The sequence below is a fragment of the Apium graveolens genome, chromosome 3 (assembly GCF_009905375.1).
Source record: "Apium graveolens cultivar Ventura chromosome 3, ASM990537v1, whole genome shotgun sequence".
NCBI lineage: Eukaryota > Viridiplantae > Streptophyta > Magnoliopsida > Apiales > Apiaceae > Apium > Apium graveolens.
In genome coordinates this window covers 267,940,752-267,961,650 of record NC_133649.1, presented here as the reverse complement: position 1 = coordinate 267,961,650, position 20,899 = coordinate 267,940,752, and the positions used below count along the sequence as shown (strand labels likewise).

The window sequence follows — 20,899 nt, the reverse complement described above, 5'->3', positions numbered from 1 at the left end:
AATGGAGTACATTCAAATATTTTTTCAAAAAAAATACATAATAACATTTTATGTCGACGAGAATGATCAAACTTTAACGGTGTTGGAAGAACCGCCTTTATCACCCTTATCGTCGTCTTTCTTTTTCTTCGACTTTTCCGCCTTCGCTTTAGCTTCATTTTCTTTTTTTTCTTGCGCTCAAGCGCCATTTGAATACGGCGGAGAGCTATTGCCATGTCTTCGTCTCCTTCGGGCTCATCATAAGCCACACCATCGATAATTACCTTATTATTGTCATAATCACAGTAGAAAACCATTTTTCGGAAATTAGAGAAGATAATGTTGAAGAGAAAATGTAGAATAAAAATAGAGAAGAGAATGTTGAAAAAAAATGAGACGAGGCAGGACTATTTATAGGTGAAAATCTGAATTTTAAAATTCACAAGCTTCTGCCGCAATGAAACATTGCGGCGTGTCGGTCAAGCTTTTACTCTATTGACCAGTCAATTCAACTGCCGCAATGTTTCATTGCGGCAATTTCAATAGTCAAATGAAATGTTTTCAGCAAATTTTTTTTGTGCCAAATTTAATTTTGTGAATTTTAAAATTCTTATTAATATTGGCACAAAAATAAGTTTTGCACAAAAAATAAGTTTGACTGTTGATAAATTTTTTAAACTAAAATAACTCAATTCACTAAAAAGTATAAAATTAATAATATTATTTTTTAAACTAAAATTATTCATACGATAATTTAAAGAAAATGTACCGAAAAAATTAAATTGATAAATTTATTATTAAAATTGATAATATTTTAATATATTACTACTACTTATATTTAGTGTTAACATATTTTAAAAAATTAATTACTGTTGAACATTAATATTATTTTTATACTTATATAAATAAGTTAAATATTAGAATAAGTTAAAGAGAGGGGCAGTTTGGACAAAAATGAAATATTGCGGCCCAACAATGAAACATTGCAGAATGCGCAATGTTTCCTGTGCATGGAAACATCCCGCAATATTTCATTACGGAAGGCAAGACCCGCATTGAAACATTATTTTTCCCGCAATGTTTCATTGCTGTGGGTTGGCTGGCTGTCCCCCAACCCACGTTGACTCCTGATTATTTCCCCTATGTTAAAGTATTAAACTACTGCAAAAATATGATATCAAAAATAAACATCAAAGTCTATTAGAACATAAAACAAATAATTAGAGCGCAACTAACTAACTTGATGTAATCATGTAGCAACAGCAGCAACATATAAGAAAAATAAAAAATTTGAAAAATAATCAATCGGGGATAAGGGCATGATTGCAGTGATTTCGATGTTTGTGTGTTATTTGAAATTCAAAATCGGGTGATGCAATGTGAAAATTAGGTAGTTATTGAGAGAAAATTTCCTAAATTGATTTGGTATAATAAAAAATCTATCTTAATAATATGTTTGATTTTTTTAATAATAATAATTAATTTTTTAATAATTTTAAATATCATTTAAGATGTGAATAGTCCATGGATCTATTCAAATTTGTATAGGAATTAGTATGTTTAGAAATATGGGTTGACTCACTCGTTAAATTTGAAAAATATGAATCACAATATTTACAAAAACTAGTTTATAGCCCGTGCTTTGCACACGGGTATTTCAAAAATTATTTAATAAAATAAATAAATAAATTTATAATTAAAATTGAAGAATATAATTCTGAAAGATTAAGCTATTTATATAATAAGTGTATTGCATGTACATATTATGATAAATTTATTTAAGAACTAATTTCGTTACATAAGTTATTTTTATATTATATATTTTATGAGATTATTTCTATAAATAGATCTTTAAAATTTAAAGTTTACTTCAATTTTGTATTTAAAACTTACCATAATTAACACAATTCATATTTATAATTGTATTGCAAAATTTCTATAATTAAAACGGGTCATAATAAATATATGGATCTTTTATAAACTTAATATGGATAACAAACCTAAAAATGGATAGTTCATTAGGTCAAATTAAAGTTAAAATTTATATCTTAGGAAAGGGTTATCCAACAATTTATAATATATAGATATAGATATCATCATTAGTACAAATTTTTGTGAACGTATAATAGATGCATTAAAATCAAATCATGGTTCAAATACCGTCGGCCTAATATAAACGGGAATAAGAATGTGACATTAGGGTTGACAACTCTTTAGCAGGAGTATTGCTTGCCATTTTGTTAATCACAATTCACAAGTCACACGAACACACACATATCCTGCACTGCACTCTTTGTAACCGCAATGCACATGAGACGATTGTGGTCAACCACCGCATTGGAGCCATCAATAAACGAGACAATAACAAAGCTAAAGCATTTGTTTAATGAAAAATTGAACCACCAGGCTCTCATATTTTACAGAGACCAACTCCATGGAAACACCACTGTCTCACCATCCTTCATTCTCCCTTCTGTCATCAAAGCATGTTCTCTGTCTCACACCACCCACCACATATTTGGGTTTCAGCTTCAGTGTTATGTTTTCAAATCAGGCTTCGATTCAGACCCTGTTGTAACTAACTCCCTCATTTCAATGCATGCTAAGTTCTTGGACACTAAATGTGCAGCTACATTGTTCGATCATATGCCTTATAAAGATTCTGTCTCGTGGAACGCCATGATTAATTGTTTTATTCAGAATGGTTGTGGTTTGCAGGCTCTTGATATGTTTGCCAAAATGTATGCACTTGGTTTTGTGCCGAAATCAGAGCTCATTGCTAGTCTTCTTTCGGTGTGTGTTCGAATTGGATGTGTTGACATTGGACGACTGATTCATGCTATTGTTGTTCTTGATGAAAGGATTGAAGAGACTGTTTTTTTGTCTACAGCTTTGGTGGACTTGTATTGGAGGTGTCGAAAACCTATGATGGCCTTTTACATTTTTGATATGATGGAAGTGAGAAATGAGGTTTCTTGGACTGCCATGATCTCGGGATGTGCTACCCATCACAATTATGAGACAGCACTTAATTGCTTTATTTCCATGCAGGATGAAGGAGTGAAGCCAAACAGAGTTACTTTGATTGCAATTTTACCAGCTTCTACTACCACTGGTGGGAAACAGATTCACGGTTATGCTTTTCGTCATGGGTATAACTCGGATATCCATTTCTTGTCAGCTCTTATACACATGTACTGTAAGAGTGGCGAAACACTGGATGATGCTAAACTAACATTTGAGTTATCAAATAATAAGGATGTTGTGTTGTGGAGTTCGATTATTGCAGGGTGTTCACAAAATGAAGATAGTGCACAAGATTCGATAAGATATTTCAATCGAATGCAGAAAGAGGAAATTGCTGCCAACTATGTAACTATGTTAGGCTTGATATCTGCTTGTACCAACCTATCATCAATTAGTCATGGACGAGTAATTCATGGGTATGTGCTGAAATGTGGTCTGGTTTCTGAGTTATCCATTGGAAACTGCCTTGTAAACATGTACTCAAAATGTGGCAGTCTCACAGATTCACACCAGAGCTTTAAAGAATTATCTACAAGAGATTGTATCTCATGGGGTGCAATCATCAACGCCTACGCTCTTCATGGGTGTGGCAAAGAAGCTCTGAATCTCTTATATGAGATGCAAATGAGTGGCATCGAAGCTGATTCTATCACCTACCTTGCTGTTTTATCTGCTTGCAACCACGCTGGTCTTGTAGAAGAGGGACACACAGTCTTCAATAAAGCAGTAAAAGTTGATAACCAATCACTTAGTGCAAAACATTATGCTTGCCATATTGATCTTCTTGGAAGGGCAGGGAAGCTTGAAGATGCTTGTGATGTGATAAAGGCAATGCCGATGAAACCGAGTATAAGAATTTGGAGCTCTTTGGTGTCAGCTTGCAAGCTTCACGGAAAACTGGGGGTTGCTGAAGTGTTGGCTCATCAACTCTTGTTGGAGGAACCTAAAAATGCTGCTCTGCATACGTTGTTGAGTATGGTTTGTGCTGAATCAGGTAACTGGCCTGCTGTAGAAGAAGTAAGGAATAATATGAGAGTGAGAGGATTAAGAAAGAGTTGCGGATTCAGTAGAATTGAGGTGGAGAATGAGCTAATATACTCTGATTTGTTAAGATAGTAAGAAACTACAAGTACTTTGCAGATACTCTTACAAAATGTTATGGATGCTGTATAAAGTTTCCCTTCTCTTATAAAATGATTACAGCAAGATTATAGGCAAGCGGGAATCAAATGCCATAGACTTTTTGATATACATCTCTAAATATTTATAACATTATGGTGCATTAATTTTAAAATATATATGTATATTATTTCATGCGTGTATGATAAATTGTTGTAATGATTTATTTAATATTGATCATTTTTCTGGTACAGATATGTATTATATCTCGAATAATTATGATTTTGACATTGTATATCTATTTACTAATATGACTTAGTATGAAAAATTAATAAATATATTAAAAGAGGACGGTTAGATAGTTTAAGAAGTCCTTTTTTGACTGAAACACCCCATGTTATACCTTCTTTAGTTAAGAATTTATTATTTATGGTCTAAATTCTCTATCGTCCCGGGTTCTCGATTAGAAAAAAAAATTTAGAACATATTTATCAGAAAAAAAATAATGAGTAAATTAAAATGTAATACAGTAGTATAAAGAATTATATAAAATAAATTAGTGTGGGTTGTGCTTACACCCGCCAGGTAAACTGCAGGGGATGACAACATCAACATATATATAGTATACAGTTACTACCACATTCTTTTATCTTACCTTTCTTTCTTTCTTTCAGATAAGGCAACCAAGGAGCCTTATACAATATATATACACATATACATACTACACACTACATATATACAAACAATCTTAGTTTGGTACTTCTTGACTGCATTACTTCCATTTCCGATTACCCAACACTAAGTTGTACCCACTTCACACACATAACCTATACATACACACATATATCTTCACTACCCAAGTTGTTGTATTTCTCTTTTTCACTCCCTTGTTACCTTACATATTTGCATTTGTTTTCATATTGATTGTTGTATACTAACACCTTAAAGTTAGGTCTTTTATTGAAAGAGGAAAGGCTTTTATTGTTGTTTCTAATGGTTTCTTATGTATCTTGATTACAATTCTTGCTTGCTTTACTAGTAGTTGTTTATGAGGGTGAAAAATGTGGGCTTCTTTAACTCATGTTCTTAATGACCACTTCACTAATCTTATGTCCTAAATTTATCTTTTTTAATCAAACTACTACCAACTTGCATTTGAGTACTAGTTGTAATACAAGGATTGTGTGTCAATGGGGTTGTAAAAGGAGGCGTCGAGGGCGGATTGGTGGTGGGTTCATTCCTAATGCAAAGAAAGGAGGAGGGAATTCTAGGAAGAAAAGTTGGTGGAAGAAATTCTTTTTTGATGATGATGGTAATTGGCTTGGCCTCAAAGACGAGGATATGATTGTTGAGGAAGAATATGTTGTTGATGATGATGATGAGTTGTCGGAAACTGAAAAATTTGAAGCTTGGAGAAGGCGAGCTGAGGCCATTGTAGAATTGAGGGAAGCTCAAGAAGATATGAGAAATGAAGAGAACAGGAAGTGGGAAGATTGGATTGTTGAAGACCCGCATAGTTCGACTTGGGTTCAAGAACCTAGGAGTGACGGAGTGGGGCAATCGAATGAAGATTTTGAGGAAGATCTAGCTGACTTGATTCCAGGAAAAGGGTTTACCAAATCTTTGAGCAATTTTGTTCTTGGGAAAGAAGATGATGACCTGCTCTACGAAGACCGTGTTTTCCAGTACGCCTCTACTAATTCCGTGAGTCCACCTGCCTTTACAAGTAGGAATGATTTGATTTAAATCTGTATGCAACAATTATTTTATTAGCATGCTTCCATTAACTGGTATTCTCTAATAAATTAGTTGTTTCCGTTTTAGGGTCATCTGCGTCTCTATATGTTGTGTTTGGTGGGGAGAATGGAATGAATATAATTAATGAGAAATAATAGAAGCTGGATGGATGATTTGAGAAGTAATGAGTGTGTGCACATTTGTCCTGATATAAATTATGAAGATAATGAGTAGGGCAAGGAATGGAGCATTATATCACAAAATGGGGTGTTTGAACTATAGTTTAGGGTGTTAGGAATGAAATGGAGGGAAGAATGAAAAATGTAAATACTCATACATATTATAGTTCAAATTTCATTCTATTCCCTCCATTTGCATTCACCCCAACCAAACACGACGTTCGTATTTGTGGCTTTATGTACTCTCGTGTACAACCATTTAAACATTAAGCGTCAAGTGTGTGAATTTATTCTCTTAAAATTGCAACTAATATCTGCTGCGCTATTTCATTCTTTCCTTTCAGTGTGTCACTATTTTCTTTATTAAAATAAAACAATCTGGGTCCTCCTTTGGAATCATACAGTAAATAATATGTGATATTATACCACGCTAGTATCTAAAAGACTTTCTCACAGCAATCATTTCCGGGCCTCTAAGTTTTCCTGGAAGTCCTTGGCATCATACATCGTAGACTACACCGAAACAAATGCATTACGCCAGAGAATTATCATGCAGCATGTTCTAAACAACTTTTTTGAGTTCTTCCTTTTGTATATGTTCCTTTTATACAGCACTCTGTTCTTATATCTACCATTTCAATATCTTCATAGATAATTTATTTATTTCCCTAAGAAACTATATTTTTATTTTGCAGGCAAGATTCTTGGCAGTTTTGATAATTGTACCAACAGCTATGGATATTTTGGTTCATGATTATGTTCTATTGCCTTTTTTGGATAGGTAACTTGTAGTGTAGAAAGAATGGTTTAGTTGAACAGATCCCTTACAACATGCATATACCAGAAGCAAGTAACTTTTATAAAACATATAGTTGTTTATAGTTTGAAACATATTTCTGACGAGGTTCTTTATTCATGTGAAGAATATTGTTTTAAAATAACTACTAATTATGCACAATCATGGTAGGAAGTAGTTCGACTGTAGAATGCAGAAAATATTGCAAAAGGGGAATAAAAAAAGAAACATGATCTGTGAACATGTTTCTCCGAGGATTTGTTTTTTAAAGTTTAGAACTTTCCAAGTGTTTAAGTCACAAAGATACACTATAATTGTTGTATGCTTATATTAGGAGCAACCATAGTAAATGAAGGTTATCACACACACTTTATATTTCTTTTTCTTTTTACTCCTTTTAAACTGAAAACCAACTAATCGGTGCCGAGAGTACTTCAAAATGCCACTAATATCTTTAAATAATTTATATCTTTGAATGTCAATAAAATTGTAATGCTTCAAATTTTAGAGCATTTATCTACAAAATTTAGCGATGCATAAGAAGATGTAAGAATATTTTCTAGACTTAATTTTGCTATTGTTTAAACCAATAAGTTCTGTAATAATCATTAGAAGTCTGATTAAAACGTCGATCCACTAACCTTTAGAACTTCAACAGGTATGTGAAGACTGTTCCACTTGCAGCTCAGATCCTCGATGTTAGGAAGCATCAGAAACTTGAAATGATAAAGGAATTAAAACTTGAGAAAGCAAAATTCAAATTAGAGGTAGAAATTGGTAAATCTCCACCTCTTTCTGATGATGAGATGTGGCTCGAGTTGCGGCATAAAGCGTAAGTGCTTGTTATAACTCCTTCGTTACATCTCTCATCTCTCTCTCTCTCTCTCACTCTCCTCTCTCGCCCCCCCCCCCCCTCTCTTCTCTCGCTCCTCTCCCTCTCCCTCCTCAAATGTATGTAACAGGGGAGCTGGGAAGAAGTCAGAGAAATGGGAATAGTGGAATGAAATAACTAAGATAAGGGGCTTGAAGATAAATTTGGAACATTCTAATTTTTTTACTGTCCATGTGATTATATTTCTACTTCAGTCCACCAACAAATCCTTGTCACAGCTTATCTCTGATCCCTGTATTAAATGTTTTAGGAATGTTTAGAATTAAACTTTGAGGCATGTACTAAATCATTCATAGACTGCCCTGATTCCTGATTATTTCCTTAAATGGTTTTGCCGTTTTTCCAATTGCAATTATTATACCAATTAGAAGGGTGAATTTAAAGCTATCTCACGATATGCTGGTGTCTATTTAGAAGTTTAAAATGTTTGTAGAAGTAAGCCATTTGAAAGAGTGAATAATTCGGGTGGACAATGGCTAACAAAGATAATTACAAATGTCAGTTTAGAGGGATTTACTTAATTTCTTACCGCAATGATATTCGTCTACATAAAACCGACAAGCTTACTCTCGATTATTGGTAGACTGTGGGGCCTGGGAGTTTTTTCTTAAAAAAAAATTCTGACTACTAGTTTCTTATTGATTTAAAAGCATCTTTATCCTGCTTATATAATTTTTCTTTTGAGTGCAATTTCTAATATATTGAGTCTCTTTAAAGTTTGGGTGTCAAGTAATAAGAAAGTATGTAGGTGCTGAAATGTGGCTTTAATCTTGATATCGAATGTGAGTTACAGGATGGTGTTTAAATAGTACATAGAATACAACTACTTCCTACTATCTAGAGAAATAGATAACTACATGCATAGTATTTGTTTGTTTGTTACAGTGTACATCCTAACTTAGATAAGATTTACTAACTACTGCATAAGATTTATCCTTATCATCCCCCCTCAAGATCGGCGTCATGTCAATGACTGAGAGCTTGTGGAAATGTCGTTGAAACGCAGCTTTTGAAAGAGGTTTCGTCAAAGTATCAGCAACTTGCTCAGATGATAAGATATAAGTGACAGTGACTAACTCTTTTTTGCACCTGATCTCTAACAAAGTGAAAATCAACAGCAATGTGCTTCATTCGACTATGAAACACAGGATTGTGACAAAGATAAGTTGCACTAAGGTTGTCGCAATATATCACAGGCTTTGAAACCAAAGAAATGCGTAGCTCGTGCAACAAATTAGAAATCCAGTTGGTTTCAGCTAAAGCACCAGCAACAGCACGATACTCCGCCTATGTAGAAGAGTGTGCCACAGTTCGTTGTTTTCTCGAGGACCAACTGATTGGGGTGACACCATAATACACCACAGAGCCAGAAGTAGAGGTACGATCCAAGACGTCTCCAGCCCAGTAAGCGTCAGAATAGACATGCAATTGAGAGATCGAGGACCTGAGGATTTGTAACCCGTACATGCTAGTAGCTTTGAGATAACGAAGCAAGCGCTTGACAGCTTGCCAATGAGAATGTTGTGGACAGTGCATAAACTGTGACACCTTGTTCACAACATAAGCCAAGTCTGGCCTTGTAAATGCAAGGTACCGTAACTTACCAATCAAACGTCGATAATCGGTGATATGCAGAGACGGTTCATTGGGATTAATTGTCAGCGTCAAAGAGTCGCTCATAGGAGTAATAGCATCGTTACATTCATGCATATTGGTTTCACGGAGCAAGTCATTGATGTATTTGGTTTGAGACAATACAAAATCATCTGGACGAGATAAAACTTCAACTCCAAGGAAATAATTAATAGGGCCCAGATCCTTCAGTGAAAACCTTGAGGATAGATCATGAATGCATTTCTGAATGACGGAAATATGACTCCCTATAATAATAATATCATCGACATAGACAAGGATATATAGCGTAACATTTCCTTTATGGATAATAAAGAGAGAAGAGTCAGACTGAGACATCCAAAATCCCAATTGTAGTCAATATGACTTGAATTCCGTGTACCGTGTTCGGGATGCCTGTCGAAGGCCATAAATAGCTTTCTGCAATTTGCAAACATGTGTTGGATATTTACTGTTTATAAAACCAGGTGGTTGCCGCATGAATACTTCGTCTTCAAAAGTACCTTGTAAAAATGCGTTGATAACATCTAACTGGTTCACAGCCCATCTATGCTCAACTGCAAGTGTCAGTACAAGTCTAACAGTGGTTGGCTTTATCACGGAACTAAAAGTAGATGTAAAATCGAGTCCTGGGCGTCGTGTAAATCCCTTGGCCACAAGTCTGGCTTTATACCGATCAATAGAGCCATCTGCCTTGTATTTGATTTTATAGATCCATTTACAATCCACAACATTTTGAGCAGCTTCCAGAGGTACCAAAGTCCAAGTATTATTCAGCATCAATGCGTCATATTCAACTTGCATAGCACTACGCCAACGAGGATCTTTTTGTGCTTGTTTATATGTAGATGGTGTGAAAGGGATGTGAAAGTCAGCAACAAAACCATAGAACTTATTTGGTTTGTAAATATGATTCTGGGACCCTGTAACCATTCTGGACGATTCTGGTGGATGCGATAAGTCCTGACTAGTTGATTCAGATTCCACATTAGAAGGTGATGTTGGAGGTTGATTTTCCCTCGTCGATTGTGTGGTACCTAAAATAGGATACTGTAAAGGTGATTGTGAGCTACCTGGAGAAGCAGAAGATGCAGTGGAAAGCAGCAGTGACTCGGTGGCCGGTATTGGAGGTAAGACTACTGGTATAGGAGGTGGAATATTTGATATAGCAGGATATGAAGGCAACGGTGGTGATGTGTATGACATGTCACTTACAGGAACCCAATCTATGTTTGTGGGAGGAGACTTGTATCAACTGAAGATGTTTGTGTACGGAAATGTGTTTTCATGAAAAAGAACATCCCGTGAGATGTATACTTTCGAGGTGGCCGGATGCCCGGATCAAAACATAGATGAGCATAATATTGTGTTGAAAAACCAAGATACACACATGGTGTTGAGCGAGGTTTTAATTTGGAATTGACATATGGTTTGAGCCACGGATAACACAAACACCCAAATATACGAATGTTGTTATAATTAGGTGGTGTTTGAAACAAAGATTGATACGGAGACATATTACCATTTGTTTGTGTTGGGCAACCTGTTAATGAGATATACAGCTTGGCGACAAGCAAATGACCAAAACACTGAAGGAAGATGGGCCTGATGTAATATAGTGCGAGTGGTTTCGATGATATGACGGTGTTTCCGTTCAGCAAAAGCGGCCCGTTGAGGTGTGTAAGGTGGAGATTTAAGATGTTCAATGCCTTGAGATGCTAAATATGATTTAAGGCTGTCAAACTCCCCCCCTCCATCGGTATACAAGGACTTAATTTTATGATTGAAGTATCTTTCCACTAATGCTTGAAATTCTGGAAAAAATGGATTTAACATCACTTTTGTTTTTTAAAGTATATAACCAAGAATATTTGGTGTAATTATCGACAAAAACAACATAATACCGATTCTTATCAAGGGAGAGTATTGGTGATGGCCCCCATACATCACTATAGAGGATATGTAATGGATGAGTACTTTGAAGTGATGTAGGAAAAAATGACAAACGGTGACTTTTATTGCTTGAAGAAGAATTACAAAAATCGAACTTTGTTGTGGAACAATATGGCAATGACAAATTATTAAGAACTAATTTGAAAGACCTAAAATTAGGATGACCTAATCGACGATGCCACATATGAAGAGAAGGTTGGCTAGTAATCATATTTTCCTGCATAGTAGAGATATGGGATGAAGAGGGCCACGCATAGAGTCCTGCTTTATTCCGGCCGCATACCAGAGGTGCTCCCGTAGCTAGATCCTTGACAAAGAATTTTTCAGGAAAAAATTCAATGAATGTTAGATTATCTTGACAAAACTTGGAGACTGAAATAAGATTATGTTTGATAGCAGGTGCACACAGAGTTTCAGATAATTGAAAATTGTAATTATGAGTCTGTAAATTAGTTGTACCAGTATGAGCAATAGGAATAGTTTTACCATCTCCCATGCTGATTTTTTCTAGACCATCATATTTTTTAACTTCAGAAAAGTTGTGTGCATCAGCAGTGACGTGATGCGAGGCACCTCAGTCGACAATCCATGGTGCAGTAGGTGGCTGTAGAGAGCTCACATAATTAGCTTTAGCTTCAATGTGATTGTGTGGCTTAGACCTGCAAACTTTGGCTGTATGACCAGGTTTATCGCATAGCTGACACCTTGTGCGATTGTTATAACGACCAGAGTCTGCATTGTGCTGGAAATTTGCACGCCATTGAGGAACAGAGTTGGATGCAGAGTTAGATGCAAATGATGCTTTCCATTGTTCAGAAGAGTAATTCTGGCGTTGTTGAGATTGATTAGGACTCCAGGGTCCGGGGTGATGCATATTTGGCTGAAATTCTTTGTGTGCAACCGCAGCTGTTATTGTGGCCTGGCAGGTCTGCTTGTTTTCATCATGTTTGAGCATTAATTCTTGATCAATAAGGTGATCAAACAGGTCTTAAAAAGTTATAGGAGTCTCTCGTGCACGTATGGCAGCATGAAATATTGTTGTAATCCTTACCGAGTCCACCCAATATTTTTACGACCAACTATGCATTAGAAACAGGTGAACCAGCCGTGGCAAGTTCATCTGCAACTGATCAGACTTCACGTAAGTATTCTGCAATTGACTTGTCATCTTTGGTAATACGCTTTAAATGGTCCCGAAGGGTAAAATTTCTAGTTTGAGACTTGTTGGCAAATGCCCAATGAAGAGAGTCCCAAGCGTGTTTGGAGGTTGGAGCTGTTGCAACCATGGAAGCAAGGGTTGGATCAACAGAGGCTAGAATAGCATTTTGAATCAATTTATCCTGACGAAACCAGATTTTATACTCTGGATTTGGAATAGTTTTGTTGTTCTCGGTAACTGTTTGTGAGGGAGTCTGAACCGAGCCATCTAAATAACTATATAAATCGTGTCCATGCAATAGCATCTTCAGCTGGGCCTTCCAAGTGGTGAATGTAGAGCTTCCTGTGAGTTTGAGAGGCAACTGTGATGTTGGATTGAACTGCACCAATGTTCCGGTGACTGTAATGGTGCTAGATTCAGGAGTTGTAACAATAGCCATGAGTTAAAATGAGGAAAGTAAGTGGAAAAAGGAAAATAAGTGACTTAGGAATGATGTAGGATCGTGATGGCTGATTAGAGCAATAAGAGCTCTGATACCATAAGAAAGTATGTAGGTGCTGAATTGTGGCTTTAATCTTGATATCGAATGTGAGTTACAGGATGGTGTTTAAATAGTACATAGAATACAACTACTTCCTACTATCTAGAGAAATAGATAACTACATGTATACTATCTGTTTGTTTGTTACAGTGTACATCCTAACTTAGATAAGATTTACTAACTAATGCATAAGATTTATCCTTATCAAGTAACAAACCAGATCTAACTATGCTTAATTTACTGAAGCTAATGTCAGATGCTTTCTTTGCTTGTCCAGCTTAGAACTGCAAGAGGATTGGAGGCTAGAGAACCGTAAAGCCTTTGCTAATATATGGTCAGATATGGTGTTCGGGGTCTCATTATTCATTCTATTATACTTGAATCAAAGTAAAGTAAGTTATCATATAATAGTTTTGTTTTTTACTTTTTTTATGTTTATCACATGGATCTTCTTATTAAAGTCTTCTTTTTTGTTTTAAATTTATTCACGGGAAACAAATATTTTTCCACCTGGCCAATGGATATCTATATTTCTAGTTGATGCCACTGATAGGAACTAAAATTGGCAGTTGCTTATATATGCCTGTTAGAATGATTGCATTCCATAAAACTTCCATGAACAGAAAGTCAATAAGATGCTTCAACCTTTGAAGTCCTTCTTTCATCCAGTCTTTAACTCTCTATTTTAATTATGCTTTTTTTTTCTTTAAATTTCTAATTGATCCATATCATGTTAAATTTACATCATGTAGTGGCATTGACCGAATGGTTGTTGATATCTTGCTTTATATTTACAAAAGATTCTTTTTTTCCTTTATAGATATATATGTAAATGCTATGAGTTTTCACAAGGAAGCATGTGGAACTTTTATTTTGCTATACTGAACTTGTTTTACCATCTCTTCTGTTATTTGCCACTGTTGCAGGTAGCTTTATTGAAATTCACAGGGTATAAGATAATAAACAATATTTCAGATACTGGCAAGGCATTTCTGATTATACTTGTTACTGATATATTTTTAGGGTAAACATTTCTCCCTGCCTCAAGATGTATTTACTTAAATTACATACCAAATTGAGTTCACTTTTAAGGTTTACGGGTTATAACGATGTACACATATGTAGACTTGGCTTCACATTGTTACAATGGCAGAAATATACCATCTTCATTATCATTGAATAAAAGTCAAATTGGTATAAAATTCCTCATTTCTGCCCTTTTCAAACATTAGTAGTGGAGTGCTTCCAGTTAGAAGATTAAAATTATGCTCTTGTCATCTTCCTGGTTAATGATTTACTCCCTCCGTCCCATCCATTTCTTTGCACTTTCCTTTTTTGGATGTCCTTCTCAATTCATTACATTTAAAAAGATTCCAAAACTAGTAAGATTTGATAATATTAAAATTAACTACATCCACTATACTCACTCTATACATTAATGTTGATTGGTCCCGCCACTTTACCCACTTTTCTTAATTTTCACCACTAATTTGCACTTTTCTTAACCTCCGTGCCCAACCCCAATATGAAGAATTGGGTGGGACGAAGGGAGTATAATATAGTGTATTAAACTTACAATGTAGCTTTAAAAATTAAAATCTGAAATTTGATGCTAATGCAAGATTGATGTAGGTGTAGATTTTTTTTAAAAAAATGTTTAAGAACTACATTGGGATTTCTCTCATTTCTCTAGGTTTCATAAAATGGGGGACATTAAGGAACTGGGGAATGGGAAAGGGTACAATAAGACGTAGATCTGGAGGGGTAGGCACCCAAAAACTTGATTAACAAAATGTAACGTACCTATTTCAATGTTTAATATCACCATAGGTAAGTGCTTTACTATCATATGTACATTCTATTTATTAAAGATATTTTGAGCTTTGTAAGTACCAGTGACTCGATAAATTGGCGTTCGGATCGGTGGCGGCCAAGGAAAAATGTTGAGGGGAAGCCAAAATGCATTTATAATTTTTAATCACATAGGGAAGCTAAGTTGTACTTGTAATTTGATAGAAAATATTATACTTGTAATATTGTACTTTGTAAGTACAATGCTTATGTTAATATTGATATATACATATAATTGATATTTCTGCATGTAGTTTTTTTTATACAACAAATTGAGGGTATGCCGCCTATGAACCTCAGTACTCCATAGGTCTGCCCCTGGTTCTCTAATCGTCTTCAGATTGAAAATAAGTCATGTAATGTGTTTCGGAGTGAGTGTTCTGGAACTGAAAACACAAGGTGTGAAGTGAATTCTGGTAAAATGGTGAAGGTCTTTATTAATGAGAGTTCAAATTAAGATGAAGCTAAGGTCTTACTTGCACAATTAATAATCTCAACCTTGTACAACTAAAAAAATAAGGAATATTTTTTTCAGATAATTAACAGGAGGCAATATGGTGTCATCTTAGAAATTTGATTATGTCAATCGTTTTCCAGCTATATCAAACTATATGTATATTCTCTAAGCATCTTGTGGAAACTATGCCAATATCAACTACTAATGGTAAAGTATAATGCTTGAAAACATGCAGGTATCATTCTGAATCGGGTTGGCAGACATTGTTAGAGATAATAGTTGAGCATTATGGTTTTGATGTTGATCAGGCTGCTATAACCATATTTGTCTGCCTGATACCCGTTATACTGGATGCATGTGTAAAGCTTTGGGTATGTTGGCACTTCCAAACTTTTGAAGTCATATCCCATAAGACTAGTTTTTTATATCTGTTTCTTTTAAGTGATCTGACAAAATTAATTATGCTCAGTAAGTGATAACAAACAGTGGAGCAATTTTGGGAAAAAAGAAAACGAATTCCCTGGAGCAATATCAAAGACAATTAGATAAAAGCACCCCAATTTATGAATGGGTAACCAATTTATAGATTAAAAGCCTTTTTGAGAGTGCTTCCTTACGAACCTCTGAATTCTAGTAATTCAGGACACTAAAAACAACACGTCAAAGTAATTTTTTTATCAGTGATATTATTGGTTGTTATATTACCCATCTTGAGATGTCTGTAGTTACTAGTTAGTGAACTGGTTCTGACAGTAGTGACAAATAATAGTAATAAAGTTCTGTGTTATTAGTACTAGAACCTCTTTTACTCATATGTCGATACCTCAATGATTTGGTACTGCCTTATTGTGTCATCTAATCAAATAATTGATAGAAGAGAAATAAAGTCAGTTGGAGGTAAAGAAAAATTTATATTGATAAGCCGGAAGCAATCCTCAACATATGTCAAGCGCGAGAACTAGGCTATATTTGTATAACATTATTCTAACAAGAACTCTCATGCTTTACTAGATCCTGTTTATTTAGTTATTATGTAAATGCCCTTGTATGCATATAAATTTTCTGTAAGCTGATAAGTGATCTTGCTTTTGTGGTCAGATGTTCAAATTCCTACCAAGATTGTCCCCTAGGGTGGCAAATATATTCCGTGAAATGACGCGGCACTAGCAATATCATCTTTAGTTTGGGATGTCTTGATGTGCAGAAAATATGATGAGGGTCTAAGTGGTATATATGTCTGGAATTAGGAGTTGCCATGTTGGGTTGTGGTGTCTCAGATTTTGAGGATAGTTTGTGTTGCTGTTGGAAATAGGAATAATCATTTATTTTTTGGGTTAGAAATAAGGATAAAGATGTGAGCTTACAAGTTGACGATTTAAAAGAGTTGAGCCAAACTAGCTCATACAAACATAATAAGAAACTTTCGTTGTTTATTGTAAACCGTTTGATTACTTTGTTTTAGTCGACCGTGAGGCATCTATAGTTTAAGCCATAAGTGAATGTGTGTGCCTGTAATGACTGGAGTAGAGAGTAATAATGATAATTTTAATCATAATATATGTCAATCTCGAATGATATATAAGATGAGGTTGTCATTTCTTTTGCAATGGGACCTTTGATAGCTATTCTCTTGTCTCTGCAGAACTCGTATAACAATGGTCCTCGCCATTTTTTGATTCACAAAGTTAATTTGGACGTTTTGTAGAGTTGTGAGTTTGAACCTGTAATAGGAAAACTGATAATTTAACAATTACAATAGGTAGATGTATATATAATTATATAGGATACAAGGCGGAATGAGCAATCCTTTGATTGACATAGTACAAAGAGTATATATGATATGGGTTGTGCAGGACCCCCAATTGTACAAAGATTAATCCAAGAAATTAAAAAGAGCAAAGAACAAAGATGCTGTAATCCTAATTGAAATGTTGAATAGATTAAAAGAATCCGGGAGTGCAATTAGATTTTGGGGTAGTGAGGAAAGAGGCGAACGGGGAGGCCATTAGCTGGAACTGGAATAGGATTTACAACAATCTTTTCGTCAGCAATTAATTTCTCCCACCTGAATCTCTTCACCAGGTTGTGAATAAACACCAGTATCTCCAGTCGTGCATACTCTTTTCCCGGACACATTCTCGGTCCTCCTCCGAATGGAACGAATGTGTATGGCGCCGGCCCTCTTCCTTCAAATCTCGATGGATCGAATCTTTCAGGCTGTGAGAAGATTTCTGGATTTTTATGCGTTGAGTGAGCATTCCAGTAAAGCTGCAGGATAGGATAGGATAGGATAGGATGTTCTTACTATTACTATTACTATTTATTATTATTTGATATTTTTCTTTCTAAAAAAATTTAATTAAAAATTAATACGTATATACCACCTTCCATCCCTTTGGGATTGCGAAACCATTGTAGGTGAAATCAGTCAAGGCTTGTCTAAAAGCTCCTTGTAGAGGAGGCACAAGTCTAAGAACTTCGCACGCTACACACCAAGAGTACTTCATCTTCTGTACATCGTCCCAGTTCAATAACTCTCCTTGTCCTTTCTGTTTCGCTATCTCCATTTGTTCTGTTAAAATATATTTTTTTTATTGGATAAATCGGATAAAAAGAAATTACATATATGACCGCAGTGACTCAATCAATCAATAATTTTTTAGTGCATCAAGTACCTTGGTAGACTCCCTGATAAACGTGAGGTAGGTCAACAAGATACTTAACAATGAAGGCGCAGGCAGAGCTAGAAGTGTCATGCCCCCCTACCAGCAACCCTAATATCTTGTCAGCTATATCCAACTCATTCATGTATTTACCATTCTCGTCTGCTGCACTCAACATGTGCCCCAATATATCTTCTTCACACTCCTTTCTCCCACTGCTGCAATCTATCTTCCTTAGCTTTATTATCCTAATCACCTCTTTCCTTAAGTGTTTTGAAGCCTTAATAGCTCTCCTAAATGGTGTCCCCGGTGCGTCAATAGGGACTGACATCACCCCTGTTGCCAGCACATCCAAGTGCTCTTCCAATCCCGCCACTATCCCAGGATCCTCCACACTCATGAAGATTCGACAAGCTACCCAGAAGGTTAGCTTTTTCGTGAGGGGAAACACATGGACCACTTGCTTGTTTTCCCACCCCGAGACAAAGTGTTTTCCAGTGATGTGGTCCATAATCCCCACGTACTGCCTTAATGCCTCTGGCTTCAAAAAGTTTGGTAGCATTTTCCGCATCTTGATGGCTTCTTCATTTGAAGAGGTTTCTAACTTGGAAAAAGGGAATAGCTTATCCACAGAAGACGGCCACCAGGTTTGAACTAGCTTGTTCTCGTTTGAAAACAAGAACTTGTTTGACTCAGAGCCGCACATTACCACAGTAGCTTCTCCCAACAGAAATGTCTTAAAGACGGTGGATGAATATTTTGACATCCGACTAAAAATGAACGTCTCTGGCTCCCCTTTCCACCCGTTGGACAAAAACTCCAGACTCTCCCCTATGACAGGCCATCCCCATCTCCCGGGAGGCCATGGCGCTCCCTTGTTTTTATTCTCTCCTCTGTAGCAGCAGCAGTAGTAGTAGAATAAGAAGATGATGATGATGATGATGGAGAAAAAAGAGATGCAGAAAGAGGTTGTCTCCATATATGAAGAGAACAAGCCTAAAAAACTAGGGGCTGCGTGTGTATATACCACGCATAAATCGCTGTTAACAAGCAATCAAGTAATTACGTGCCTTCCATCGTCTACGGATGAACTTGGCGGGGAAAAATGCTGTTTGCATGAGTAAGTTTGTTGGGAAGGTGTACAAATAAGGAACCACATGCTTTTTATATAGTTTCACTCTTCTGCTTAATTCATATCTAGTTTTTATGCATCTTAAGTTGCGCATATACGTGGTTTACAGGGAATAACTACTTAACGAAAAACAAACTTAACTACTTTTTTTCTTTTGTTATAGTTCCCCTGACTGTCTTATTTACAAAAACAATGTATAATAAATAATTTTTAATAATTATGTCATCCTTTTATATTTAAATGGTCTCTGATTTCTTCCCATCACGGCTAGTGTTCTAAAAATCCCCTATTAATCTTTAAAAATATTTGGCCGATCTATTTTTTCAAATTTGATTAATATTTATAAATTATTTTTAAAATATATATTTCATAATAAACAAGATAAATATATTAAATATTAATAAATTATTTAAATATATCCGATTTTTGTTCTGATTAATCCCTCCGATTAATCTTCGATTTGCCGATTAATCTCTAATCGATACCTAAACCAATTTGTACTGATTTTTGATTTTTACGATCACTGTAACAAACAATTTTTTTTAAAAAATATGATACATTATAACACTTATGCATATATTATTACATTAGTACACTTCAACACATTATAACACGAGGTTGTTGAAGACGTTAGCATCTGCAACAAACTTTTTAGGCTTTTAAGTTGAAAAATAAAGAATTGTGTTTAAATTTGAGGTCCAAAAGACTCTTATAAACTTTTTAAAAACTTAAGAGTCTCTTCTTTCTCCTCATTTCTAAGAACCTCTAGGTAACTCTTAACTAATATTTTATAGTAAATCAGTAAGATATACTCTATCTTTTTCCACTTTATTTTATACTTTAATGATTTCATGTTACTTTTAATAATATAAAATTGAATGAGGAGTGGATATAAAAAATATTATTGAAGATAAAAGTACACTAAATTGCTAAGAGCTAATAATTCATATTATATTAAATAGTGATCTTAAGAGAGCGTTGAAGATGCTCTTGGTGAGAAGGGAAAGAGAGAGAAATGACAAATGAAGATGACTTAAATTTCCTATTTTGTGAAATTGGCGCTTGAAAGTAAATAAGAAAATGAAATAATGTTAGGAATATGTGTATTAGTTTGATGATAAGTTCAGCAAAACACTTAAGTAGAAATCTAGTGTTTGTAGCCTCAACGGATAAGACCATCTTGGCTATCCGTTGAAGGAGTAGCCTTACTTAGCAATAAGTTTGGTATTGTAGCACATCTCACTCTCTGATTTCAAGCTGTAATTCTTAGATGTTGTTAGGAGATAATCAGTCATGTTGACTACTAATGGATGTACAAGTAGGAGGGCTAATTGTAAATATTTCATGCCTTGTAATTTTGTATAAGTGAAGAAGTGTCAACTGATATTGAAGACCTTCAACGGATAAGAAACTAAGTTTCAACGGATGTCTCTAAAGTTTCAACTGCTAGAGCATCAACGGATAAAGCCATCAACGGATGAAAGCTTCAACGGATGCACTGCTAGAGCATCAACGGATAAAGCCATCAACGGATGAAAACTTCAACGGATGCTCAGTCTCATAGCAGTTGATGGTGACAGTTAACAAAGCTGACAGAGGCACATGGATTGACAGAGATGTGGTAGCCTATTTCAGGAACAGCAGAAAAAGCAGCCGTTTTTAGTCTGGTTCAAAATGGAAAGTCAACAGATAATTCCATATTACACTGGATAAAAATGGAACAGAAATAAGTGGAGAACTATTGTCTTATTGTACTTTATCTTTGTCTTCACTTGTAAACTT

At 35.3% G+C, this 20,899-nt stretch overlaps 3 protein-coding genes across 5 annotated transcripts; 2 read left to right on the top strand and 1 right to left on the bottom strand.

The window, feature by feature from the left end:
* Positions 1 to 2,138: 2,138 nt before the first annotated feature.
* Positions 2,139 to 4,312, top strand: LOC141711054 (pentatricopeptide repeat-containing protein At4g31070, mitochondrial). Its single transcript, XM_074513504.1, has one exon. It carries the CDS (start codon positions 2,284 to 2,286, stop codon positions 4,120 to 4,122), a length of 1,839 nt encoding a protein of 612 aa, XP_074369605.1. The 5' UTR covers positions 2,139 to 2,283; the 3' UTR covers positions 4,123 to 4,312.
* Positions 4,313 to 4,775: 463 nt separating this feature from the next.
* LOC141713301 (protein DAY-LENGTH-DEPENDENT DELAYED-GREENING 1, chloroplastic) lies at positions 4,776 to 16,879 on the top strand. Its single transcript, XM_074516652.1, has 7 exons — positions 4,776 to 5,829; positions 6,737 to 6,822; positions 7,496 to 7,669; positions 13,292 to 13,406; positions 13,941 to 14,038; positions 15,558 to 15,693; positions 16,421 to 16,879. Exons 1-7 carry the CDS (start codon positions 5,206 to 5,208, stop codon positions 16,487 to 16,489), a joined length of 1,302 nt encoding a protein of 433 aa, XP_074372753.1. The 5' UTR covers positions 4,776 to 5,205; the 3' UTR covers positions 16,490 to 16,879.
* Positions 16,880 to 17,082: 203 nt separating this feature from the next.
* Positions 17,083 to 19,127, bottom strand: LOC141713300 (beta-amyrin 28-monooxygenase-like). 3 transcript variants are annotated; one of them, XM_074516651.1, is made up of 3 exons: positions 17,998 to 19,127; positions 17,707 to 17,894; positions 17,083 to 17,553 (listed from the first exon to the last, which is right to left on the bottom strand). In XM_074516651.1, exons 1-3 carry the CDS (start codon positions 18,962 to 18,964, stop codon positions 17,398 to 17,400), a joined length of 1,311 nt encoding a protein of 436 aa, XP_074372752.1. In that variant the 5' UTR covers positions 18,965 to 19,127; the 3' UTR covers positions 17,083 to 17,397. The 3 variants fall into 3 exon arrangements, with proteins under 3 accessions (XP_074372752.1, XP_074372749.1, XP_074372751.1); XM_074516648.1 differs by having other exon boundaries at positions 17,083 to 17,590; positions 17,704 to 17,894; positions 17,998 to 19,121; XM_074516650.1 differs by having other exon boundaries at positions 17,083 to 17,590; positions 17,998 to 19,118.
* Positions 19,128 to 20,899: the final 1,772 nt, after the last annotated feature.

Bases quoted from the DNA above. Each gene is read 5' to 3' on its own strand.
- LOC141713300 (XM_074516648.1), bottom strand. From the start codon at position 18,964: ATGGAGACAACCTCTTTCTGCATCTCTTTTTTCTCCATCATCATCATC. The intron at 17,895-17,997 runs GTACTTGATGCA...ATATTTTAACAG, and splicing joins TTATCAGGGAGTCTACCAAG to AACAAATGGAGATAGCGAAA. The intron at 17,591-17,703 runs GTATATACGTAT...CCTATCCTGCAG, and splicing joins TCCCAAAGGGATGGAAGGTG to CTTTACTGGAATGCTCACTC.
- LOC141713301 (XM_074516652.1), top strand. From the start codon at position 5,206: ATGTTCTTAATGACCACTTCACTAATCTTATGTCCTAAATTTATCTTT. The intron at 7,670-13,291 runs GTAAGTGCTTGT...TTGCTTGTCCAG, and splicing joins CTCGAGTTGCGGCATAAAGC to CTTAGAACTGCAAGAGGATT. The intron at 15,694-16,420 runs GTATGTTGGCAC...TTTTGTGGTCAG, and splicing joins ATGCATGTGTAAAGCTTTGG to ATGTTCAAATTCCTACCAAG.
- LOC141711054 (XM_074513504.1), top strand. From the start codon at position 2,284: ATGCACATGAGACGATTGTGGTCAACCACCGCATTGGAGCCATCAATA.